This window comes from Theropithecus gelada, chromosome 12 (genome assembly GCF_003255815.1).
Source record: "Theropithecus gelada isolate Dixy chromosome 12, Tgel_1.0, whole genome shotgun sequence".
In the NCBI taxonomy this organism is placed as follows: Eukaryota; Metazoa; Chordata; class Mammalia; order Primates; family Cercopithecidae; genus Theropithecus; species Theropithecus gelada.
This window is the reverse complement of record NC_037680.1, coordinates 54,696,922-54,724,890: the sequence shown is the minus strand read 5'-3', so window position 1 is coordinate 54,724,890 and position 27,969 is coordinate 54,696,922. Positions and strand designations below refer to the sequence as shown.

General features: G+C 38.5%; 1 protein-coding gene across 4 annotated transcripts in view; it reads right to left on the bottom strand.

Moving 5' to 3' along the window:
* OSBPL6 (oxysterol binding protein like 6) overlaps positions 1–27,969 on the bottom strand; it is a 211,985-nt gene that overhangs the window by 86,717 nt on the left and 97,299 nt on the right. For all 4 annotated transcript variants that reach the window (XM_025404426.1, XM_025404428.1, XM_025404431.1 and 1 more), the window contains exon 3: positions 10,360–10,612. In XM_025404426.1, the coding sequence (XP_025260211.1) occupies positions 10,360–10,461 (102 nt within the window). In that variant the 5' untranslated portion in view covers positions 10,462–10,612. The remainder of the gene's footprint in view (positions 1–10,359; positions 10,613–27,969) is intronic.

The window sequence follows — 27,969 nt, the reverse complement described above, 5'->3', positions numbered from 1 at the left end:
GGTTTGTAGTTCTCCTTGAGGAGGTCCTTTACATCCCTTGTAAGTTGGATTCCTAGGTATTTTATTCTCTTTGAAGCAAATACTGTTTTAAAGATATACACACACAAACTCATATAATACGACCTTTAGAAAAACACATTCATTGCCGAAATTTTGGGGGGAAAACAGAAAAATAGAAAGTAAAACCACACATAACCAGCAATAAACTTTTTCAATATTTTGATATATTTTATTTCAGTTTTTTTAATGCATATACACACTCAATGCTTAAAAACAAAATGAAAAAAATTTTTTTTTCAATTTAATAGCCTTTTTGCTTGATTTTTGGTTTCAATGAGCAATACAGTCCTCCCTTAGTATCCTTGGGGGACTGACTCCAGGACCTTCTGCAGATACCAAAATCCACAGATGCTCAAGTCCTTTATACATAATGCCATAGTATTTGCATATAACCTATGCACATCTTTCCGTATACTTTAAATCATCTCCATATTACTTATGATACCTAATACTATGTAAATGCAATGTAAACAGTTGTTATACTGTATTGTTTTTTATTTGCATATTTTTGATCGCTGTATTGTAGCAGGGGGGATATTTTCAATCCATGGCTGGTTACATAAACGATGTTATGTATGTAACCCTTTATATGGCTCAACAATGGCTGATTCAGTCCACGGATCTGCAACCTGTGGCTACGGAGGTTTTAAAAGTAAAATGTTCCCACAGCATTAAATATTCAAAAGCAATTTTAGCAGCTGTGCAATATTTCACTGCATAGCTATGAAGGAGGTTATTTAAATACTTCCTTGTTGAATGTTAGACTGTTTCTAATTTTTTTACTACTATAAGAATACATCGCCGGGCGCGGTGGCTCAAGCCTGTAATCCCAGCACTTTGGGAGGCCGAGACGGGCGGATCACGAGGTCAGGAGATCGAGACCATCCTGGCTAACACGGTGAAACCCCGTCTCTACTAAAAAATACAAAAAACTAGCCAGGCGAGGTGGCGGGCGCCTGTAGTCCCAGCTACTCGGGAGGCTGAGGCAGGAGAATGGCGTGAACCCGGGAGGCGGAGCTTGCAGTGAGCTGAGATCCGGCCACTGCACTCCAGCCTGGGCGGCAGAGCGAGACTCCGTCTCAAAAAAAAAAAAAAAAAAAAAAGAATACATCAATAAACATTTTTTTAACTGAAATCTTTAATGTGTATCTTCGATTGTTTCCTTAGAATGCATGTTTTTAGAAGCTGAGTTACTGGGTCCCATAGTATGACTTTTTTAAAAAACTGTAGTTACATACCACTAAATTTCACTCCAAAAAAGTTAAATCAATTAACATGCTTAGCAGTAATGCAGGAGAGTATCTATTTCCTTGAAACCTCACCAGTTCTGGCTATTAAAATTTTTGACAAATCAGCTCTTAATTGGGAGTTGAGGTCAGGAAGTCTGGCCTTGAAATATAAAACATACTGTATGTGCAGAACTTTCCTTTACCTTTGTAAGAATATTTTGCTTCCAGTCTAGGAGAGTTACAATGGATACCAGACAGAGGGAGGTAAGATTTTCTGTTTGTCTAAGTTGAAAATCAAATAAAGCAATTTTACAGACCTAGGGTCCTTTGGGATGATGTTTTTATAGTTCTAATGAAATACCTAAAAATGTTCTCTGTAAAGTGATCATTTCCAAAACTGAGTGAATAACAGTCTCCTGGGGAGGCTTCTGTAAATAACAGATTCTCAGGCCTTTTCAAGGACCTACTGAATGAGACCCTCTGGGCTTCATTAACTCATGATACTGTGGCCCTCTCTATTTGGTGTGATGCCTGAGAACCTAACAGGCAGTTCTAATCTTGGATCTGACAGACGAATGTGCTTCTATAAAATTGTCACCCAAAACCAGTCATCTCAAGGTAACACGAGATAACCTCTAAAGTGAAAAACTGATAAAGGCAGGCCTAGAGAACTGAAAGGCTTTGGCAGGCACAGAAAGCAGTGAACAGATTCCTAACCAAGTAGCATTGGATTCTGAATCATCTGTGGGTAACGAGTAGCTGTGTGCCATTATATAATATATAATGATATTTAATATTTGATGACACTTTTGTCATATTTACTACATTTCAAACACTGTTTTAAAGCTACACACACACAAACTCATAAAATATGACCTTTAGGAAAACACATTCCAGGTAACAAATCTCTTTCTAGTGGTCTCAATTTCAGCACATTTGACATGGACTGAACATGTACCATAAACACCAAGCAACAGTGACAGGGATCTCCAAAAGGTGGCGATGCCAAGAAAGCTGTGGAGGTGCTCATTGTATCTAATGGAAAGGTTAACAGCAGTTGTCAATAAAACTCTCATTGCAAAAAGATGATCGAAACTTCTCATTCCAAAAGCAATACGTGTAGTAAAAATGCAAAAACTGAGAAAAGCACAGATAGCATAGAATTCACCTATGATGGCAACAGTTCATGATAGAAACTATCAACATTTTAGTCTATGTACCATTTGATTTACAGTTTCCCAGGTCATCAAGGATGTGAAAAATTACTATTATTGCTCAAGGGAAAAAATGAGGAGGCAATACCTAACTCAAAAATGATTGACAAATGCTGCCTACAAGGTTCACTTCAAAGTATACAAGAGGCCCGGACATCCAGCTTGGCAATCATTACAACATCTAATAGCGGAGGGGCCAAGAACAAGGGCTCCAGCAACTGGGTTCCAGGGAGCAAATCCTGTCTCCACTGCTCATTAGCTGTTGGCAAGACATTTCACCCCTTTGACACTTCCAGCCTTCCACAGTGAGAGCTCATGAAATACTAGCTATTGCTGGTGTTATTCTATTGGTTTGTACACACATTTTGCCGAATATTTAGACTCTTCAAAACACCCAGTTTGCATCCAAGCCACAAAAATTGGTCCCAGTCTGAGCTTTTGCAAACAAATATTATTTTCTCACTGACACTGGTCCTAAGTCCCAAAAAGTTGATTCCATGGGATGGGTGGAATCCCAAAAAGGCTAAACTGAAATTTGAATCAACTCAATAATTTAAATATACCCAGCACTCCAGAAAGGACACTGCAGATTTTCAGATCAGGTTAGTGTTTCTCTCTGAACTGACAGTTGGGTTCCAGGGTCATCCTGCAAATCCCTGGGTCCAGTGGAATTCTACACAGAGCTAATAATTCAGGTTATATTCCTCCTTACTGGTGACACTGGAGGTGATTATAATTGGAGGTTAGGTATCAAATCAGGGATGCTTGATTTCTTTTCTCTAGAAATTAGAACATTTTTGTTTGAGATAACATTCCATTTTTCACAACTCAAAGAAATCCATTTCCTATTTAGAAGATTTGACACTATGTCTCAAAGTAGTGATTTAGTTATTTCATTCAACAGAGCGATTCAAAGATGCTCCAGAGGCTCAGTCGGAAGAGACAAATTCCAATTCAGTTCATGTATATGCTGGGAGATCTTTTTATTAGCCTGTTTGTTCAACAAGAAAAATTGTTATGAAAACTTTGTACATAAAGGATAGTTGATGAGAGACATTTTTACTGTCTGGTTTTCCAGGCACCTTCTTTACTTATAATGAGTTTCCTGTATAACAGATGCTGCTGAAATCTGCTCTGAGTGGCCATGTCACTAGCCCATGGTTACACCAGCACATGGTCCCACTGAGTCACTGTTGGGAATGGCTTTAACATGTCACCAGTGGGCTTTGAATGAACAGGCCACTGTTGGTTTTGAAATGTACTGCTGTTGATAATACATAGGAAATATTTTCGATACTTGTGTAATTGAAATATATAGTTGTTAAAAGATGGACCATGATACTGAATATAGATTTTGTAAAAACTGGTAAGAAGATGAACTTCTAGCCTCTGACGACTTATTTATTTTTTATTATTTATAACTTTTTTCTTAAAATGTTCTTTATTTTATGATCTCTGAGCTTCTGCAAACTTTGAATCATTATGAAGGCTGGCTGGCTTTTTCTTCTTTGATTTTTCATTGAACAAAAAAATTGACTCATTTAAGGAATTACAAGGTCTAACCTGGTGGAGATATATATATATAAGAATTCACTCATGACAGATGCTATCAACTGAAAAGTATGCATTCCAAACCCTACATTCTCAGAGCCATAGTGTCTGATTTTCTGATACAACTTGAAAATAACACAAATAAAAATAATCATTGGCTCCAAATACAGGACTTGCTTTTGAAAACGCAGATCCTTGGGCATAATCCTAGAACTACTGAAAATGCCTCAGAAACATGTATTTTGTTAACATTCTCTAAAATATGTAGGCATAGGCCAGGCACAGTGGCTCACGCCTGTGATCTCAGCACTTATTATATAATGTGACCATAAAATGCATACTGATCAGGAAACAATAACCTTCATTTTAAAATAAAGAGAGGCTAGGTGCAGTGGCTCATGCCTGAAATCCCAGCACTTTGGGAGGTTGAGGTTGGTGGATCACTCGAGGTCAGGAGTTTGAGACTAGCTTGGCGAACGTAGTGAAACCCCATCTCTACTAAAAGTACAAAAATTAGCCAGATGTGGTGGCAGGCGCCTGTAATCCCAGCTACTGGAGAGGTGGAGGCATAAGAATTACTTGAACCTGGGAGGTGGAGGTTGCAAAGAGCTGAGATTGTGCCAGTGCACTCCCGCCTGGGCAACAAAGTGAGACTCTGTTTCAAAAATAAACTAAAATAGACTGGGCATGTTGGTTCATGCCCGTAATCCCAGCACTTTGGGAGGCCGAGGCAGGTGATCACCAGAGGTCAGGAGTTCAAGACCAGCCTGGCCAACATGGTGAAACCCCATCTCTACTAAAAATACAAAGTTAGCCAAGAGAGGTGGTACACCTGTAATCCCAGCTAATCAGAAGGCTGAGGCAGGAGAATCGCTTGAACCCAGGAGGTGGAGGTTGCAGTGAGCCAAGATTGTGCCATTGCACTCCAGCCTCGGTAAAAAGAGCGAAACTCCGTCTCAAAAAAAAAAAAAAAAAAAAAAATTCCAAAAATTAGCTGGGCGTGGTGGTGCTCACCTGTAGTCCCAGCTACTCTGGAGGCTGAGGCAGGAGAATCACGGGAGCCTAGGTAGTGAAGGCTCCAGTGAGCTGAGATGGCACCGCTGCTGCCTTTGGGCTATCTACTCTCAAAATCCACTCTTGTGGGACTTGGAACTCCAAACCATATCATCTTCTCTCCCTGTTGTCATCTCCTGACCTCGTGATTATTCCTTCGCAGCTATCAAGACCTCTGGAGCCGAGCTCCCAATCTTCTCTCTATCCCGACTTCTCATTCATTCATTTATTCCTTCTAGTACATCCTGAGCATACCAAATGTGAGGCGCTGTACAAGGTGCTAGGAATACATTATTGAGTGAAATAAAACCCTGTTTTCATAGGGCTTACATTTCAGTGTTAGGGAATACAGGAAGGAGATACAGACATAAACAGCAAACAAACACAAAAACAAATAGATAACATGCCAGGTGGTGGTTAATGCTTTAAAGAAAAATCAAACCAGCTAAGTGGACAAGGAGAGATGAGTACATGCAGGGAAGGGCAGAGAAGGCTGCCCAAAGAAGGTACATTTGGAGACTGAGCCAAGTGTGTGACAAACCGGGGAATGGCTGGATGAAAAGCAGGTGAGGGTGAGGGGACCAGAAGTGCAAAGGCCCTGAGGTGGGTGTGTTCTTAGCACATCTGAGGAATGCACTGGAGAGAACCACGTAAAGGGAACATGGTATGCGCTCAGAGGATCAGGCAGAACCAGATTATGAATGGCCTTATAGACAATGGTCAGCAATTCAATATTATTTGGGCAGAGATGGGAAGTCACTGGAGGGTCTGGTGCAGAAGAGTGGCTCAATCTGACTTAGGCTGTGAAGGAATTACTCCAACTGCTCTGTAAACAATGGCCTGTATGTTGGGCAAGGACAGAAGCAGGGAGACTCACTGGAAAACTATGACGATAGTCCAGGTGAAAAATGACGGGGGCTCAGACCAAGGTGGAGGGGGAGGAGGTGGCAAGCAGTCATCAGATTCCGGGTATATCCTGAAGGTAGAACCAACAGGATGATTCCTGGATTCCTGGATTTCTCACCAAATGAAAGAACAGAGTTGTCATTTACTGAGACAGTGTGAGCTGGGCAGGAGTACATTTAAGAGGGAAATTAAGAGTTCAGTTTTGGACATGTTAAACTTAAGGTGCTTTCTTAAAATCCAAGTGGAAATCACCCTTGGTAAGTTAAATATTACTGTGACTGACCTACTGACATCCAGGATTAGGGCTTACAAATTCAAACGCTTTAAAGGCAAGTCAGTCAACATAAATAAGTATTGAGGGCAGGTGAAGACTGTAGCCGATCAAAGAGTAAATATCCCAACTACACTGGAAGCCACTACTGAACCCAGTCTAGGGTTGTCATCAGAAATCTGGGATCAATGTTCCTAGACCTTCCAATTTTTTTTTCATAAAAGGAAGAATCTGTATCTGTAACAATCAAATCTTACAGGGAAAAAAGTTCCAGTCTACTAAATTCTAGAATTACTCAGTTAAATAAAAATTCTTACTTCGGGACTTATCAGTGTCCTTAATTGTGTAACGCACATTGCAAAAGAGATTTTGTTTAGCACTTCTCTAACTTATTTGACAGAAGAACTCCCTTTTAATGCAACATCTCAAGGGGCAAGCATTACTTGGCAAACACTTTGGGGAATGCTGGTTTATGGGTAAGTCCTAAGTGTTTCATCAACAATCCTTATGCTCCCTCTTTGGAAGTTTTAGGGCATATATTAATATGTTTATTACAGCTTATGAGTCATAGTTGATCACATACCACACACACACACATACACACACACACACAGACACAGAGGCAATTTTGCTAGATTTTCTAACAGCTCATATCAGATTTAGTGAAATGCAAATGGAACAATTATTAAAGTCTTCTAACTTGTTAAGTAACTAAGAGGAGTCTTGACGCTACCATTGGTGAAGAAACACTTAGTGAGCACAGGGCCACTGAGTCACTTTATTTCCTAGCTCCTCTCCCTTCTTTGCCAACTACACTACCTAATGTAGTGACAGGAAGGACAGCTAATTACTATTATGCACAGATGTTCTTTGTTTTACTTATCCGTGAGGAGGGAAGAAGAGAAGGACAAATAAATCAGGAATGGAAAATTTGTAATAAAAATACAAAACTAATGTTGTTGCAGGTCTTTAAAATATATCCTCCAGGATATATTAAAACATTTGAGGTTCAAGGCTGCTCTCTGAAGACTTAAGAGTACATAGTCTGTTTAAGAGAGCTCACAATACAGATGAGGAGATCAGTACATAAAAAGATAAACAATATAGAACTGTCAAATATTATCAAAAAGATCTATAAAAGCTCAGAGAAAGGAGAGGGTAAAGTAAGCTTGCATGGCCAGTGGGAGTGTCATATGAGCCGGTCTTTGATGCATAGGGAGGAAGGTGGTGAGAATTCCATGCAGGAAAGGCAAGTAGAGATAAAGACAGGGCAGTTCAGGACTATGATCAGACAAGACTGTTGAGGTTGGGAGGAAAATGGAACACAAGCCTGGACCAGATCATGCTGGACATGGGGTTCCAAGTGAGAAACTGTGGCCTTAATTGTGTAGGTAACAATGAGTCTGATGGATTTTGAGCATGAATCTGCCCTACTCAGGATATTTGAAATGGTGAGGCATAAGTGAGATAGTGAGGCAAGTGTACTCTTTAGGATCCTGGGTAGAGGTGATGAGCACTGGGCAAGGGAGCTGACAGTGGGAATAGAAGGAAATTATAATATTATGAAGGAGGAAATGATCAATAAGACTCATTAACCTATTGAATGTGGGAGAAGCAAAGGAGAAAGGCAGGCAGTGACCCTGGGTCTCTGAGAGAATGGTTATCCTGATAGCAAACTGGTTTACAGGTATTGATTTAAGACACAGTGGTACCACTCAAGCAGCAGTGCATTTAAGTAGAAATGCTCAGTCAATTCATTAGTGACCTAGGACTAGAACTTGAGAAGGAAAGGCAACCAATGTGCATTAAGATACCACTGTATTCTCAGCTATGTGCTAGATCTTAATTTAGGAGAGAAATGGGGCTGGAGTTTGCAATTTGGCACCATCTGCATAGATGTCAGTCAAATCAGGAGAATGGAAAGGATTCAATGAAGCCAAATTTATCACACTTTCTCTATGTCCCTTCACTATGAAAACAGTTATCACACAAAAATAGATGCATATAAAAAACACTATATCACATCACATCACATCACATGATCACTCAAAATATCTGAGTTCCCTAAGTTAATTCTGAGGTTTAGGCAGTGATTGAGATAAGGAAGGGAAAACAGAACTGTAATTGATCTCTTCTATTCTTCTCTCCCCTGAGGGAGGTAGCCAGACACAAAACAGGAGTCAGGAAGGAACTAGGGAAGAAAGTTTTTGGGAGAGTTTCCACCTGCCGAGATAAATAGGAGTAAAAGTAAACTCTCTCCTTAAAGAATGATAACCCTTTGAAAAGTGTCTCTTACTTTTCTAGAACTCATTATCAATGTACAGACATGCTCCTTTCATTCCCATCATAAAACTTTCCATTCACAAGCAAGTGAAGAGTCACACATTCCACCTTCAGACTCCCTCCGGCACACCAGGGTCTCAGTGTTTTCCTGTTGCTTTGCATGCCTGTGCTGGAGCTCGGGTGCAACAGGCAGAATAACAATGCTCGATAGATGTTTCTACAGCAGTCATCCATCTTTTCCATTTGCCACAATTCTCCAGAGTGAGCTGGGTCAACGGCTTCCTTCTTCCCAGCAGTCAGGAAGGTCATGCTGCTTACAATGTCTCTCTCTCTGTTTAAATGCCCAGGGAAGGGAAAAACGAAGAAGCCATAACAAGAAAGAACAGCAAGGCAGGCAAAGGTAGACTAAATTTGCAAACTTAGAAAGCATCTCAGAATACGGTAGTTATTTAATATAAAAGTGTTTCCATTCCTGGTACTCGTACTTTCTTTGACTCTGCAAATGCAATACAATAAATATTATAACTGTGTGTAATCACAGATCTAATGGCATGACTACTTATAATGAACCGAATATAGGTGTCATCATAACAAAACATAACATCATAACAAAAGACACCAGTATCAAAAGTTCCCCAAGACCCTGGAGTAGAAACACGTGCCTTAGGATCTGGGAAAGATATATGCATTAACACTCCTTGATTCTTACAGATTCTCCTGGAATTTCTTGCTAAAAAGGAAGAGAAAGTGCTGGGAGGGTTTCCTAAAAAGCATCCCCAGCAGTGCATTTGCACTATCTAAAATGAATTCATGTATGAAAGTGGCTGTCTCAAGACCCATGTCTATATGATGGCCAATGGAATGACTGATGCTCACACTCCTAGAAACTAGGCAATATGCTTTGAAAACATAAAACAGGGGGTGAGGGGTGGAGGGGGTGAAGGAGAACCTGCACGATGCTCACTAATTGACAGTTGCCAAAACGGAAAGCTTTTATAAAAAGGTAATAACACCTACTTATTGGGAATTTCCAGTGACACAACCAAGATACTATCACAGGACAAATTATGATAGAAAATAGTTATGCTCAGACCTGTGCTGGCTGAAATAACAACCTGTTTTGACAATGAAGAACATTCATACGACAAATGCTCACATAACCCTGCCAGCAGAATCGCCACTTAAACAGTAATGACACCACAAAAATAACTTGCAAAATTGGCTCAAATGGAACCATGGGCGTTTTCTACCATAATTAAGTAATAACCATTTACTTTCTCTGTTGCCTGTAAACATTGTTTGGGTTCTCACTGCTTTTAATTCCTGGTATTACAATTTTATCCGTAACCTAATTCCCGAATCTAGCTGTTACCAGATTCCACAAAAGATCGAACAGAGATTAGTGCTTGGCAGCCCAGTGACAGCCTTATAGCTTGAAGATGTCCTTTGCAGGGTTCATAGTTCCCTTTCCACCTCCATGAATGAAGAGAAGAGTGTTCAAGTTCTTGATGCTGGCTCCCCCTCCAGGTGCAGGGAGGAAAAGACAGCAGGGCTTCCCATAGCCACCCTACCAGCCTTCTGTGTCTGCCTTCTAAAAAAGAGTCCTAAATCACAGAGAAGCAACAGTGGGAGCTTCATGACATCATCAAATGTATCTACAGAAAATAATGAGTTTTCACTTGGAATAAAAGACTTTACAAAACAATTTCAGAAATAATTAGCAATCCCACCCTATCTCAATGGTATTGCATTTGCATAAAACAACCAAAGGCACTTAATGCTCTTGTCTTACCTGCCTACTGTCCCTTTGGGAGGATACCGAAGAGGAGGCACTTCTATGGGTTGGAGTGGATGTTTTATGAGCAGGGGAAATGCCCTTCTCATCTGAACTCATCGCTGCAGTTAGAGTCTCGTTTTATGCACTTAAGACCATCCCAATCTTCTCTCAAATCCACAAAGAAGTAGATGATTTTTCAGCTTCATTCCATTTCATGAATCAGGTTTGACTAGAAAAGAACGGGCAATATTCAGGGTGTCCAAACCACCTAAGAGCAAAACAAACAAGCCTCATATAAGTAAATAAAGTCAAATTAATATCATTATATTTAGGATGAAACATTAATTTGTGTTAGTGAGAGGAAGAACTCTGACACATTAGGAAATACTTCTCTCTCTAGATTTTAAAGTGGAAGATGAAAGTGTTAATATGCAAAAAAAGGACTGCCAACAGGAAAATGGGAAGAAATCATGTGCTAAAGTCATATTCTCTCCTCTTACATTTTCTTTGTTTTAAAGCAGATTATAATGCTATATTTGAGACCCTAATGCCAAGGATGCCAGATTCTCCTCCAGAAACACAATCTCTCCTACCCAATGGACTAGAATAAGAGCTCGGTCCATGTTTGTCTTTAGTTTAGCCATGGCATGTATGTGACGGTTAAATCCAACACAAAGTAGTCAGTTACAAAAGAGTTAATGCATTATGTTAACACATTATGTGCATCCTGTGATCCAGCATTTGTGAAGGTCAAGGAATACATATATCCACAGTTATTTGTACCTCAAAATTATAGCATGCCTACATGTGACTCTCAGTAACCAACACGCTTGCGAACATCTACAGATTGACAGGGTATCTCACAGCAGGGGTAAATGGAGTTCCTTCACGTATGCATAGCTAACCGCCACTTCAATTTTTTTACTTGGATTCATGTATGAAAGGTTTGCATTGTTAATATTGAGGTTAAAAGCTTATGTCAGAGAGAAACTCTTAAATTGGCCTTGTCTCCAACACAGCTATGCTAAAACGTGTTTAAAAGGTAAGCACTATGGTATAACATTAAAAGCTTAAAAAATAATATTTCCCAAAAGATAGACAATTAAAGTGAACCTTATCCTCTTATAAGAAGAAGGCCACGTTCTAGCTCCCATCTTAATGCTAGTATCTTCTTGAAGGAAGTACAGAACACCAGAACATTTGTATAGGCTTGTTAACACAGGTTGGGAAGGAAAGCTGCTAGCAGGAAACAGAAATCAATCTTTAGACCACAAAAAAGTGAGACATGAACTTCAGTCTAGAAGGTGAGACACTGAATCAAGTAAACAAAAAATGATGGAGATATATGGGCATCATGAAGACAGTGAGGGAGGTGAACTAATGGATCTAGGAGTTAGAGCTGAGGTCCAAAGGATGAGGAGTTAACTAGGTACCTGGGCGTCTGGCATGACATGATCAACAGATGAGTGGTAGCCAATATGACTAGAGTCAGAGAGACGACAATATGGTGATCAAAGAAACGCAGAGGCCAGTCCCTGCAGGACCTTGTAGGCCATGAAAGTAGCTATGGTCTGAATGTGTGAACCAAAATTCATGTGTTAGAAGCCTAACCCCAATGCAACAGTATTGGGAAGTGAGGCCTAATGGAAGGTGTTTAGGTCATGAGGGTGGAGCCCTCGAGACTAGGTTAGTGCCACTATATAAAGAGCTTGTGATGTGGTTTGGCTGTGTTCCCACCCACATCTCATCCTGAATTGTAGTTCCCATAATCCCCATATGTCATGGGAGGAACCAGATGGGAAGTAATTTGATCATTGGGGTGGTTACCCTCATCCTGTTCTCATGAGAGGTCAAATCTGATGGTTTTATAAGGGACTTTCCCCCATTTTGCTTGGCATTTCTCCTTGCTGCTGACATGTGAAGAAGGACGTGTTTGTTTCCCCTTCTGCCATGATTGTAAGTTTCCTAAGGCCTCCCTAGTCATGCAGAACTGTGAGTCAATTAAACCGCTTTCCTTTATAAATTTGGCATTCTCAGGTACGTCTTTATTAGCAGCATGAGAATTGACTAATACAGCTTGTGGAAGTGGGTTCTCTCTCTTCTGCTCTCCTACCATATGAGGACATGGAGTTCCTCCTCTACAGAGGATGCAGCATTTGAAGTGCCTCTTGGGAGCAGAGAGACAGGGCCCTAACCTACTGGTGCCTTGATTTCCCAGCCTTTGGGACTGTGAGAAAGAAATTTATGTTCTTTATAACTTACCCAGTCTTGGGTACTCTGTTATAGAAGCAGAAGGTGGACTAAGACATTGGCATTTTGATTTTTATTATAAGCATGAGAAGCCATCAAGATGTAACCAGATTTGTGTTACTAAGGGGTGACTTTGGCAGCTGTGGGGAGACTCCAAGTGGGGAAGTAAAGAAGATGAGGAGGGCCCAATCAGGACTCAGGAGAGGATGGGAGAGTGGTGGCAGAAATTCCAACACTGAGTCCTGTGTCTTGTGACTGGACGTGGTGGGGGAGGCAGGGTTAAGGCTAAATCTCAGGTCTGTGGCATTCCGAGCAAGAAATGGTAAAAGGAAATCCAAGATCCATGGGAAAGTCATGATTGTGGTTTGAGACATTGCTGAAGGCATTCAAATGGAGACAAACTCTTGGAAATGTAGGTCTGGAGCTCAGGAAAATCTAGGCTGGAGATGTAAATGTTTAATAGACTATGGTAATGATACAGATATATTGATCAGATCCTTTATAGATCATGTAAATTTCACATGTGCCAGTAAATTAAATTTTATATGGTCCTATAGTTATATTTTTAATAATCTGTAACATAATATTAATGGATTATGTCACCTGAATGTGTTAGTCGGGATTTTAATGGTCACTTATTTATAGAGAATACCTAAAAGAACAAAACCAATAATTACAAGGGTAATTTTTATAAAGTGTGAAAACTGGACATTCTAGTGAATAGAACTTGTAATCCAGTCTTAACATTTCAACTTCACTGTCACCGCAAGGAAAATAAAAGCTACTTACCCTCCAAACTGGGAGACTTTCTCTTGAAACAAAACTAGTCTTTGGACAAACAGAAATGGAAAGCGCTGTGTATCTCTTCTGTGGGCTAGAGATAGTTTCATTCATTATTGGCAAAAGGTAGTAATAAACCTCCACTTGAGAGACGATCATCTAATCTTTTTGTTTTATGAAGGCAGTCTAGTAAGTGAGTAAAGTTTCTGATGCCAAGCTGTGGTGCCAGCAAACAGAATGTAAAGACACTGCTCGGATCCTTGATTTGAAGTACTTAGCTTTCTGGTCCAAAATATTTTACAAGTAGATGCTGACTCTTGAGCCAAAAGGGAGGTACTTTTGTGATGCGTTCAAGTGCTCCCAAGGGATGAGGTTGTAACAACCTAAATAATTAAACTGTAATCCATTTGGAAGTAAATTCAATCCAAGGTATAATTCCTCTGCTGGATTTTTTTCTTTTTTAAAACTGTACTTTTTTCATTAACATCAATGCTAACACTTTGATTTTTGTTTTAATTTAAAATGACATTTTCAGGATAACTTGTTTATGATAAAAGGTCAGCATTTCAGTTGACCTATAGTTATAAATATGTTGAATAATAGCAAAATGAAGAAAAAGTAAGAGAACTTAATTCATTACAAGAATTGTTTTTGAGGTTATTGTTGTTGTTTCTAAGAATTTTTGTTATTTTTTTAACAGAAAGGGTTTCAAGTACTTTAAATATAAAGTTGAATGAGATGCCCTTTAAAGATTATTCCAACCAATTTTCAATCAAGTGTTTGACCACCTGCTCTTTTTCAAATGCATTATAAAAATAAGTTTAAACTCTGAGAGAAGGTTATTTTTTATTCTTAGAGTGTAGGAATTGCTATAACATAAAAAAAAATTATCTCTACGAAAGAACATTTTCAGAAATTGCCTAAACAATATTCTAAACCACAGAAAGGCCATAAATTTTAAAGTCAAAACCAACATAATTACTATACTCAATGAGAAAGGTATTGTGGCTGGAAATAACAGCAATACGGGAGAGCCGAACATCTAATTTTTCTGTCTCATTCTTCCTTTATAACAGTGGGAACACCACAAGTATTGCTAAGTGCTGTAACATTTGCATTTTCATTGAGTGACATAAATCTCAGATTTATGACCCAGGGACCTAATTAAAGCAAAAGCTGGTAGGGAAGACTTCTAGAACTTGCTGTTCAAAGGCATCATAAATTGTATGTGTCCAGAAAAACACTTACCCTGGGCTAAGTTGTAATGTGCCACAACCAAGCCCCAAATGTCTTTCTCACAGTCCTGAAGGCTGATAAATCAAGGCACCAGCAGGTTAGGGCCCCGTCTCTGCTTCCAAGAGGCTTACAAGAAAGGTTTATTTTTAGCTCATTTACATGTCCTTTAGGTCAGCTGCAGACCTACCTTGAGTCCTCTTCATTCCAGGCTTCACAAATAGCCCCCAGGAGAGGCAGGGCAAAGAGGCATTGTAGAACCATGGGATGGTTCTTAGAGCTTTTGCTTGTAGGTGGTACAGGTTAGCTCACTCATGTTTTATTGGCCAAAACGAGTCACATGGCCTAGGTGAGGTCAATGATGCATGAAACTATAGTTCTCCCAGTGGGCGAGGCAGTAGATATTTGGGTATAATAATAATTTACTATATAAACTATAGGAAAAGATTAAAAGTACAGTTGAAAATATTTAAATTGACTCCAGTTACATCACTGAGAGATAACCCTTGTTAACATTTTTTGTTCTACTTTAATCAAAGTAGGAGAATAATATTCACACTATCTGCAGTATGGTTTTTCGATCGACAATATATCACTAATGGCTTTTTGGATAAACAAAGAAACTTCAACAATACCATTCTTAATCATTACAAATAAGACGACCACACAGATATACCACAATACATTGAACCATTCTTCTTTTGGGACATTTAGGTTGTACTCGGTATGTTTTGGAACAAAGAGATTTATCACAGAAGAGTTTGTAATAGTTATACATTTAGTTTTAATCATTATAAAAATGACCTTTTTCATTCAATACTTTTTGTTTTGCTTTATCTGATATTATCTCTTCCCTTTCCACTTGTAAGTGATTAAATAAACTTTGTCCATCCTTCCCATTTAAACTTCCTGTATGTGTGTGTGTGTGTGTGTGTGTGTATATATATATATATATATATATATTTTTTTTTTTTTTTCGGATGGAGTCTCGCTCTTTTGCCCAGGCTGGAGTGCAGTGGCGTGATCTCGGCTCACTGCAACCTCCGCCTCCCGGGTTCAAGCAATTCTTCTGCCTCAGCCTCCTGAGTAGCTGGGATTACAGGCACCTGCCACCACGCCAAGCTAATTTTTGTATTTTTAGTGGAGATGGGGTTTCACCATGTTGGTCAGGCTGGTCTTGAACCCCTGACCTCGTGATCCACCCACCTCAGCCTCCCAAAGTGCTGGGATTACAGGCGTGAGCCACCGCGCCCAGCCCAACTTCCTGTATATTTTATATTACGTGTCCCTCTAGTAATGATCAGGTTGAATTGTTCAAAAAATCTAATTTTAGTGAAGTATTTCCAATTTCTATTTAACATTATAACTAATAATTGATCTTACCCCTGCCATACCATTTCGTACTTTCTATTTTTTGGGTTCTTCTTTGTTTCCTTTAATGCTTGATGGCTTTGCTTGGTAATCTGGCTTTTGGAGCATACTGACTTTCATATGGTTTTAATAGCCTTTTATATTTGACAATAATTTGAAAGATATAAGTCTCCTTTTAAAGTTCTATTTCCATTTCCCTTTAAACTTCTCTAAATCACGCTGGAACCTACAGTCTGTAAGTGACAGTTAAGAGCAAAATGGGGCTGGGTGTGGTGGCTCATGCCTGTAATCCCAGCATTTGGGAGGATAAGGAAGTAGGATCACTTGAGGCCAGTAGTTCAAGACCAGCCTGGCCAACATGGTGAAACCCTTTTTCTGCTAAAAATACACAAATTAGTTGGGCATGGTGACACATGCCTGTGATCTCGGCTATTCGGGAGGCTGAGGCACAAGAATCACTTGAGTCCGGGAGGTGGAGGTTGCAGTGACCTGAGATCATGCCACTGCACTCCCGCCTAGGCGACAGAGCGAGACCCTGTCCTCGCTACCCCCGTCATAAACAAACAAAACAAGCAGACCTTCATCCCGCCTCCCCTACCCTCTGTATGGCAGATGCATCTGACAGCAATAACTCAAGCACACCCTGAGAGTGACCCTATGGTCTAAGAAGAATGTGTGTCCAGAGTCCCAAGCAAAGGAATAAAGGAGTGACCCACCTGGAGTGTCACTCCTTGTCTATGAGGAACATCTGAATCCCCTGCCCATCACTTGGAACGCTGCCATTTTTCCTAGTTGGGACCTACAGGGATCTCAAAGTGTGAGGACAAATTGTAAGAAAAGCCACCTCCTTTTCTGCAAGGGAAGATAAGGTTTGTCATAATGAAAACTTGGCTAGATTTTCCTCAATTTGCGATATATAGCTTTCATAAAATTAGGGTTTAGTCCTCTATAGTTTGACATTGTATTATTCTGTTTGAAGCTAGTGTTTGGGTTATTGACAGTTTGTCTTTTTAAATATTTGCATGACTATTTACAGAGAATTTGGAGGAACCTCATTAGAAAATCCTAGAGGCAAGTTTCCTGATTTCAACTGACCAAGGCTCTACTCTCTCTCCACTCTTCTCAGGTCCCTTACTGAGTAAATGAATAAGACAAACGGTCATCCCTGATGTGAGCAACCATCAAACCTGATGGGTGGGAAAAGGGAAAAGAAAGAATGCAAAAGGAATCATATCTTTTACTTTGTTTAGCTCTACATTTGAATTTTGTATCTGAAGTAAGTTTTACAGCAAACTAAATATTGTAAAACACGTATTACTCTCACATTGACACAATTTAATGTAATCGTTACCAAAATCATAACAGGATTTTTAATGACTTGGCAATATTATTTTAAAGTTCATCTGGGCTACTCTGGATGCACTGCCTATGAGTTAACTTTGCTCCACACGGAGCGAAAGAAAGAAAAGAAAGAAAGAAAACAAAGAAAGGAAGGAAGGAAAGAAAGAAAAAAGGTAAGTTCATCTGGAAGAGTAAACGTGTGAGAATTGCAAAAAATATTTTAAAAAATAATGAAAGATACTTTACCCTATCACACACTAAAGCTATTTAACAGCTTCCCTGGTTAATAGTAGTAGTACAGGGCCAGGAAAAGCAGATAGAACAGACAAGAATTCTAGAAACTAGTCTATGCAATGACAAAAGGGTCTTAAAAATATCAGTAAGAATATTATTCAGTGCAAAAAAGATACGCGCTATCAAGGCCATGAAAAGACATGGAAAAACCTCAAATGCATATTAAGTGATCATTTCACCAGTACTAATTTTCCAAGACTTGTCAGTCACTTTTTGATTCATCACTTGGTTTCTGGCCTTTGCCATCATATTTTGAAAGAAAGATTAGATAATGTCATAGCTCATATTCTAACAGAAAAATAATACTGGGAAATATGGTTCTGATGACTGCTAACAGATACCAATTGTCAGCACAGTGCAAAGACTTTTTGGCAACAATAAGACATAACAAAATATTTTGCCCTACTTTGTGACCTTAAATGATGACTCATAAATCCCCAGGTGTGTACAAATTCTTACTAAGGCACTATATGATTTCAACAGTACATGTCCTGTTCTCTGGAGGAATTTGCTGTCAAAACAACCATTTCTGCACCGAGTCGAGGCATTCTGAGGAGTTGGCTAAAGCAGACAAAATGACTTGGGTTAAAAATGTCCTTGAACCAACCCTTGTGTGTTGCTGGTGGGAACAGAAAATGATGTAGGTGCGGTGGAGAACAGTATGGCAAAAAAAACTAAAAATAGGCCGGGCACAGTGGCTCACACCTGTAATCCCAGCACTTTGGGAGGCAGAGGTGGGTGGATCACCTGAGGTCTCTAATAAAAATACAAAACATTAGCTGAATGTTGTGGTACTCGCCTGTAATCCCAGCTACTCAGGAGGGTGAAGCAGGAGAATTGCTTGAACCTGGGAGGTGAAGGTTGCAGTGAGCTGAGCTTGTGCCACCGTACTCCAGCCTGGGCAACAGGAGCAAAACTCCATCTCAAACAAATAAAAAACTAAAAATAAACTGCCATATGATCCAGCAATTCCACTTTCAGGTATATGCACTGAAAGAGCTCAAATCATAGGCTAAGATACTGTACAACCATGTCCATAGCAGCATGTAGCCAAAATGCAGAAGCAACCCAGTCTATCAATGAAAGAATGAACACATTAAAAAAGGGTTGCATCCATACAATGGAATATTATTCAGCCTTAAAAAGGAAGGAAATTCTGACACATGTAATGACATAGATGGACCCTGAAGGCATCATTTTAAAGGGAAATAAGTTAGGCACAAAGGAACAAAACACAAATACTGTATGATTTCACTTATATGAGACATGAGGTACACAGAATAGTCAAATGTATAAAGACAGAAGGTAGAATGGTGGTTATCAGCATCTGTGAGGAGGGGGAAATGGGAAGAGTTTGTGTTTAGTAGTTACAGAGTTTCACTTTGAAAGACGGAAAGGTTCTGGAAATGCATGGTGGTGACGGATACCAAACAATGTGAATGCACTTAATGACACAGAAGTGGACACTTCAAAGCGGTTAAAATGATAAATTTTATGCTCTCTCTCTCTCTCTATATATATATATATGTATTTTTTACTACAATAAAAAGTTCCTGAATCACCAGCTATTATGACTTCTACAACATGCAGACATTAATTTTATAGTATTTTGTGGTCAAGTTTCAGCTTCTTTATGAAGTCTTTCCTAACCTATTAGACAGAATTATCACTCCAATCTGTATTACTTCTATACATACACATACATATATTTTTTAACATACCCTGCACTGCATTTATTTGACTTGATTCTGTAAGATTCATGAGGGCTGGGAGTATGTCACTTTTCTCATTATAGTCCAATGTCATGAGCCACAAAAGTCATTCAGGTTGTTTACTGGGCTCATCACTTTAGTTAAGATTTAAATCTTCCATTATATCCATTAAATAACATTGATTGTGCCTGCAGACTGTAGAGATCCACCCTCATATTAGTTCTTTTTCTTTTCTTTTTTTTGAGATGGCCGTCTCACTATGTTGCCCAAGCTGCTCTTGAACTCCTGGACTCAAGCAGTCCTCTCACTTCGGCCTCCCAAAGTGCTGGGATTAGAGGTGTGAGCCACTGTACCCAGCCTAGTGCTTTAATTTTACTGTATTTGCTTAAAGATAACCCAAAATAACCCACATGATTTGTAGACTGGAGTTTCCTAGCTGTTCAATAGTGAGCTGGAGAGAGAGACTGTACAAGGTTCAACATTCCCAAGATAAAATCTCTCAGTTGTTCTTAAAAAAAGGCCTGCCAGACTGCTAACGGTACCTATAGGGGCCTGAGGGACATTAGGAATAGGAAATGGATGCAGTAGCATTAATTCTTTCATAACACCACTGATGGGTTAGCCTGGCCACACAGAATTATGGTACCTGGCACCTGATTTACTAGATACCATCTACTAATTACAACATCTCGTGGTCAGGAATCTTAAGCAGAATTTGGAAAAACTGTCATCCTCCAGAATAGCAGTGTTTATGCAGGCCATTACCCACATATCGGGATGTCCAAAATTCTACTTGTGTTGGGCATTCAAGCATGAGTGTTGGTTTCAATTACTGCTCATTCATTGTTACATGAGGGAAGGAACAGCTGACATAACTGAGAATCCACTGCCAGGTCCCAGGTTCTGCAGCCTTGTAAACTCATTTAATTGGAGTGTGGTAACCTTGGCACGTATCTACTGGTGAGCTGGAGCTGGCGTGCACTGGCTCAGGAGCTCTGTGCATCTCCCCCCAGTTCAGGGCTTCAAAGACGTTCCCCTGAGACCTTGAAATAGACTGTGGTGGGAGTATCTATGCCATGCAAATGCTTCAAATCTGGGCTTTTTGTTTTGTTTTGTTTTTAAGAGTTAATTGTTAAACATTTGCCAGTACACCACTGTGTGTGGTGGTTTTCATTGTAGTGGTTTCTCTTGTAGTGGTTTTCATTTTTATTTTTACACTAAAATATCCCATGGATTGCCTGAGTTTGAAGCCAATCCCAACTCTGCCACTTCCTAGTTATGAAACCTCAGGCAATTTACTGAAGTCTCTCTTTGCTTCAGTTTCCTCATCTATAAAACAGGGATAGTAATAACTCTTCTTCACAAACCCCAAGCTTGGGAAATGTCAGAGCTAATCATCTACTACATAGGTTCTCAAGGGTAGCATTGGGATCAACATATCACTTGGGAACTTCCTGGAAATCCAAATTCTTGAGCTCATCTATGCTTGTGAATCAAAACCTCTGAGGGTGGTGCCCAGCAATCTGTGCTTTAATAAGCCTGCCAGCAGGCAGCAGGTATGCCGAGTTGCCAGTTGGGCCCCATTCTTCACTGGCCTAACACCAACAAAACTAGGGAATAGTAACACAGTATCAGACACAGAATCACCGCCAAGTCACAGACCTAAAGCCTCAAAAATAAAGGAATTGCTAAGATTTTTCCTCTGAAATTAAAAACGTTTTGGAACAAGAATTTTAGGGATAATTAAAGCACGTAGCATTTAACCTTTATATATTTCTAAATGGTTTTTATACTGCAGATTAGTTTTAACAACGTTAGACAGCTTACAAAAAATGACTTTCTTATAAACACAGTACCTCCATTAATTTTTTATTATAAGTAAATTTTAAATAATTTTATTATAATTGTGTTTTATTATAATTTTTATTATATAAACACAGTGCCTTCCATTAAAGAAAATAAATAAAAAAGCTCTATCATGAGCCCACAGGACTTCTGTTGTCCACTAACCCTTGCAATTGCAAAGTGTCTCAGATTCCAGATTCAGTAACCCAAAGAGATAACCCAGTCACTGTCTTTGACTAGATGGGGGATGGAGGGTAGGTGGTGGTCTGCAAAGGTTTTATGCAAAGGATCAGACAGAAAGTATTTCAGGCATTGTGAACCATACAATCTCTGCTATGGCTACTCAAATTGCCACTGTGGTGGAGAAGAAGCCTTAGACAATATGCAAATGAATAAACATGATTACGTTCCAATAAAACTTTATTTATAATAACAGGCTGCATATTTGGCTTGTGGGCTATAGTGCTGAACCTTGGAGTAACCGCTAGACTATGAAACATCAAGATGCATTCTTGGAACCAGATGTTGGCAAGTACCTTCAAAGACTGTAGATTACTAAACAGTTTCCCATGGCAGCCAGGTCTGTTAATCTGCACTACAGTTGGTAAACAATTTACACAGGACATTCTGAATTTAATTGCTTCTTGCCAACTCCAGATTTCCCTATCTCCCCTAACATAAGAAAGAAGATACTTTATGCTTGCAAATGTAAAAATTGAAAAATATTAATAAGATAAAATAGAAACCTGTTTTCATCAAAGTTTTATTTATAATGTTAGTTCTATTAAAAACCCCTTGAGAAAAAGAATTGCTAAGTTCCACCTGAAGGATATAACCCTAAGTAGACCAAGAGTATTTTAGGAAAATGCATGAACTAAAAAGAAAAAGAGACCTTGAAAATTGCTAAGATACAAGTAGACTTTAAGTGTTCTCACTACAAAAAAACAAACAAACAAAAAGCTAAGGGTGAGGTAATGTACATGTTAATAAGCTCAATTCAGCCGTGCCCTCAAGTCTATATATTTCAAAACATGTTGTTCATGATCAAAATATACAATTTTAATTTGTTAATTTTTAAAAATCCAGAAATGTTCAAAAAAAAAAAAATTAGTTGTAGTGGCTGAAACTGATTTGACTAGAGAAACAGAATTTGATAACACAGATGGTCTCTGAATTACAATAGCTTGACTTAGAATTTTCCGACTTTATGAAAGGTTAATCTCATCATAAATTGAGGAACAGCTATACTAAAATCTCTTTTCCTAAAGCTAATGTTATCCCTTAATTGTCATCCTACATTCCAGAAGACATTAAATGCAACAACCTGTTCTTAGCATTCAAATTTAGCTCATGAAAATCTTAATTTGATAGCTTAATTCTACCTTTCAAAAAATGTTTTCCAATCAATATTGGATAGTTTTAAGACATCTGGTATCATGTATTATTTGGTAATGATGATGACTGTCTCTCTCTCTTTCTGCCTTTGAAACCAAATCTGGAGAATTATTTCTGTTCAAAACATTTTTTAGATTCTAAAAATATCTAGCTATTTAGGTTTTACCTCCTTTTTCAATTAGGTTCAAAATTGGTATAACCCATGATTATATGGAACAACGCAGTGCATTTATTCTAGGTATAAGACACCTAGTGGGAAAGTAGAATAAAATAATTGAAAGAGAAACTGAATCAGAAAATCCAGGACACGCAGTCAATGTGCACACGGTGACTGCTGATAATTCTTTGTTTTTCTGAATACTTCATTATTATTTGAATAAAGTACTCAAAGGGATTTTTTTTTTAAAGACTAAGAACTCACTGTCAAGTCTTAGATCCTAAAGATTTTCTCCTATTTTTTCCTAAAAGTTTTATAATTTTACTTTTTATGTTTAAATCTGTGATCTATTTTGAGTTAATTTTATATAAGGTATAAAATTTAGAGGTTCGCTGTTTTGTATACAGATGTCCAATTGCTCGAGCACTATTTGTTGAAAAGGCTATCCTCCTTTCATTAAATAGCTTTTGTGCCTTTGTCAAAAATTAGTTGGCAGAGGCTGGGAGGGGTAGTGGAGGGTTGGGGGAGGTGAGGATGATTAATGGGTACAAAAAATAGTTAGAATGAATGAATAGGACCTAGTATTTAATTGCATAACAGGATGACTATGGGCAATAATAATTTAATTGTACATTTAAAAATAACTAAAAGAGCATAATTGGATTGTAACACAAAGGATAAATGATTGAGGGATACATACCACATCTTGCATGATGTGATTATTACACATTGCATGCCTAGATCAAAACATCTCATGTGTCCCATAAATATATACACCTACTACATACCCACAAAAATTAAACATAAAAAATGTTTTGAAAATTAGTTGGGCACAAAGAAAAGCAAAAAGGTAAACGAACTCTATCTGTAGCTTGTATTGGATTGCTGAAGTTTAAGAAATTAAAACGAAGCATTGTAGCTTATTTTATTTTCCCCCATCCCCTGCCTAAAATGAAGTATTTTTAAAAGGCAGAATATGTCTAGTTCAAAAATGAGCAATGGGACAAAAGTCCAAAATGGAAGAGAATTCAGGTCACGGGTTCTCTTACCCACCACTCTCCCCAAAACCCCTTTCTGTGGAAGTGTGGCTTCTTCATCTTTGTAAGTCTAAGCAACACTGTACTTGATTCAGTACACATTTTGGCATTTCTTCACCAGTATCTTTCTTTTAAATGTTTTATTTTGGAATAATTTTAGATTTGCAGGAAAGATACAAAAATACTATGGGAAGTTCCCATACACCCTTTACCCAAGACTTCCTCCAGTTTTCACCAGTTTCTCAGAAGCTGACAAAACAAGACATTTTCATCTGAAACTTTAACTACTTATAGTGCCAGTTGAAAAAAAAAATAAGCATTTGGAAATAAATTCAAATGCCAAAACTGCAGTTATTGTTTAAATAAACTCTACAGTACTTTCAAATTTAGTATTCTAAACATGAAAAAGTCAGCAAATCATCCTGCACTTCTCAGATCAAGTGTTACCTCAGAATAGGCACACACACCTTGTCACTTCCTAGAACAATACTCTTTTCATTTCCTTCATAGCTCTTATCTCACTCAGTATTTATATTATCTGTGTACTGGCTTACTGTCTATCTCCGGAGGCCTCTTGTTTCCTGCTCTGCGTTATAACCCATAACAGTGCCTGGAGGATTGACACTCAATAGACTTTGCTGGATGAATGACTGGATGGATGGATGGATGGATGGATGAAAGCCTATCTGAATGACCAAACACTTGAGACATAGCGGGGATGATGTAAGACACATGATAAAAGACATCCATTTAGATGACTCTTAGTTCTAAAGTGTTAACCCTTTAAATAACTAGTACCAGCCATACACAGTTGAAGTTTTAGGGAGCGTGTGTGTTTTTCCTTCATCTTCGTAGTCATTTCTTACAAGAGCAAAGTTTAGAATTGTTGTTTGGAAAGACAAGCCTTTCAAAGGAGATTTGTGTTGTTGGTTCACTGCAACAGTAGTTCCTGGCATTAATCATTTGATATGCAAAGTGAATAAAGTAAAATTTTAAATTACCATCAAAGTTAGACTTATTAAAATATTAATCATTCTTCTGTATGTAAGACATATTTGAAAAATAATTCACAAATGTTGGATTTCAATTTTATGGTCGTTTGGGAACAAGATATTTTGAGAAGACGGGTTAAAAGTTTACTGGAAGGTCTTGTACCAATCATTGAGTTTCGGGAAAAAAAAAGTTTGCTGGAGGGTGGGGGATGGGAGGAAGAGGAAGAGGATCAGGAAAAATAACTAAGGGGTGCTAGGCTTAACCTGGGTGATGAAATAATCTGTACAACAAACCCTCATGACATGCATTTACCTATATAAAAAACCTGTATATGTATCCCTGAACTTAAAATAAAAGTCAAAAATGAAAGTTTAAAAGACAAAAGGGGGAATGGTCTAGATCTCCATCTTCCCTTCCATTGCCTACCTCTGCCATTCAGGTTCAAGGAATTAACTGGTTGTAGGGAAAAAACAGCAAGGAAGGAAGGAAGGATGGATGGATGGATGGATGGATGGATGGATGGATGGATGGATGGATGGATAGATGGCAGGCAGGAAGGAAAACAGGGAAGGAGGAAAGGAAAAAGGGAGGAAGGAAGGAAAGAGGGAGAGAGAAAGGGAGGAAGGAAGGCAGGAAGGAAGGAAGGAAGGAAGGACTTTAAGGAAGGAAGGAAGAGACTACCTGTTCCTATACTTTCTATGAACACTAACATTCTCCCAGGGTCAAATATAACAAAGTGTGTCCAGAAAACAAAGCACTTGGTCACTTGACAAACCAAAGAAAAGAAAACCATTCCAAAACAAGCACCATAAGTATCCATTTATCAAATAAAAGGAAGCAATACAAAGAAGCAGCAATAAAATAAAAACACTGGAACACCTTCAGTCTCTCTGCTTTATTTAGAGTGTTCATCTTTCCTTTGTTTCTGGACCTGCATGATGATGAAGTGGACACTGACAAAGGCATTCAATAAGGTACACACTGATCTACCATCCAAAGAGTACAATAATCCCACTGTCACTCCTGGAACACCTGCATATGATGCAGTGAGTTGCAAATAACTCAGATAATCTGGTGAACTAAAGATTTAACAGACTGAATATCACTGCCAAGAAACATATCAACATTAATACTAAAAATGGAGTTGGGAAGAAAAATTCTTCTTCTGTCTTCATACAGAAATTTTGAATGACTAAAAATAATAGTGATAATAAAAGGTTAAAAAAAGAAAACCCTCATAGTTAACTCTTTATTCTGTAAGGTCTTCTCTGTATAAAAATATAACAATAATTAGTAGTTGTCATGCTGAAATTATTAATTTGAAACTATTTTGTGTGCTCAAAGGATAAAATACATTTATAATGCTGTTTGAACCAATGGTTTCAATGTAAAAGAAAAAAGATACAAATATAAAATTTAAAAATTAAGACTCCATAAAGTTAACTCAGGAAAATCAGCATGAACTCATCATTTTCTTTTTCTTTTTGGACATATGTATTTCCTACCTTGCTTTCTGAAAAGGCATGGAAACACTGACAACCCATGGGAACGAGCGCCCCTAGTGCCTGACTATAGTTTCTAAATTCTGTTTCCTATTAAAAAGAACCAGGCTGCTTGGAATGGCTGATTCTTAGACTGGGGTATGGAATGCACAAGAAGAGTTTGAGGCAACCTGTTGTATCAAAAAGTAGAGTCAAAGAAATTAATAGCACAGGGATGCTTTGGGGATGTTCTGCATCTTGGTCTGGGTGCTGATCATATAGGTGTGTCCAGTATGTGCAAATTCACTGTGATTCATATATGATAGGTTCTCTTTTCTATACATACACACAGGAGCCAGGTTGAAAGGGCTCACAATGAATAAAGAAGGTTTTGTTTGAACATCAAAATGAAAAACAAAACAAAACAATAAACCACTATAATTAAGTGTGTGAAACATAACAAATATTTTTTTAATCCATCAATTTACAATGATTCTCAAGAAAAAAGGGAAGTTTCTCGCTAAAAAGCATAAATATCACCTTTTGAAGAAACTATAGCACCAACTCTGATATTGTCAATTACTAGGGAAATATTAAGCACTCACCCTGCCCTTCCTATATGAACTGTATTTCAGGGCCACCAAATACTAGTTGATGATGGAAGTTCTTTATAAAAGAATGACAGCTAACAAATGTAGAAGGCATAATAGGATGGGGGGTGGTGGTGGGTGGTCGCCATTTTTATAAACCCTAATGACATAATATATTCAGGCAATAATTACTGGCTGACAAAATCATGAAGCAAAAAAAAAACGGATGGGGGAACTTTACAATGGAGGGATCAGGATGTTCTCCGAAACATAGTCCGATGACAGCATCACTAAAAGTGGGGTAACCAGACCACAAGTGCCTCCTGAGGTGACACTACATAAAGTATACAGCAAAAGGAAGCAGAATTCTTGCCAGAGTAGTTAAATCTGAATCCAATCAAGCCTCTTGATCTAACTTCCAAGTTCTGGTAAATTTGAGTAATAGAGAAAAAAGTTAAGTAACAACAATCAGCCAAACCCAGTATGTGGAAAGTTCTATTCCCAAAGTAGCTTAATTTCAACAAGTGAATGACTTGAGAAAAGAAAGGGAATATTCTAGATAACAGTTTTATGAGACTCAATAGCCAAGTGAAGTGTATGCACTTCTTCAGATCTGGTTCAAACAAACCACCTATTAAAAGAGAATTTTGAGACAATCAGGGAAATGTGAATACGGAATGAGTAGTAGATGATACCGAAGAAGTATCATTCATATTGTTAGGTGTGACATGGCAATATGGTTCTGTAGGAAAATGTGCATGTTAAAATATGCCTACTGGAGAATGCAGGGGTGGATATGACACGATGTCTACTTCTAATGACTTCTGATAAATAGAGGAGATAGATGAATCTCAGTGTGTGCGTATGGTTGTTCATTGTGCTATTCTTATACGAAAGTATAAGTTTGAATTTTTTTCAAATGAAATGTATTTTTAAAATATAGAAAACAAAAACTGGCCGGGTGCAGTGGCTCATGCCTGTAATCCCAGCACTCTGGGAGGCCGAGGCGGGCAGATCACGAAGTCACGAGTTTGAGACCTGCCTGGCCAATATGGTGAGACCCTGTCTCCTTTAAAAACACAAAAATTAGCTGGGTGTGGTGGCATGCATCTGTAGTCCCAGCTACTCGGGAGGCTGAGGCAGGAG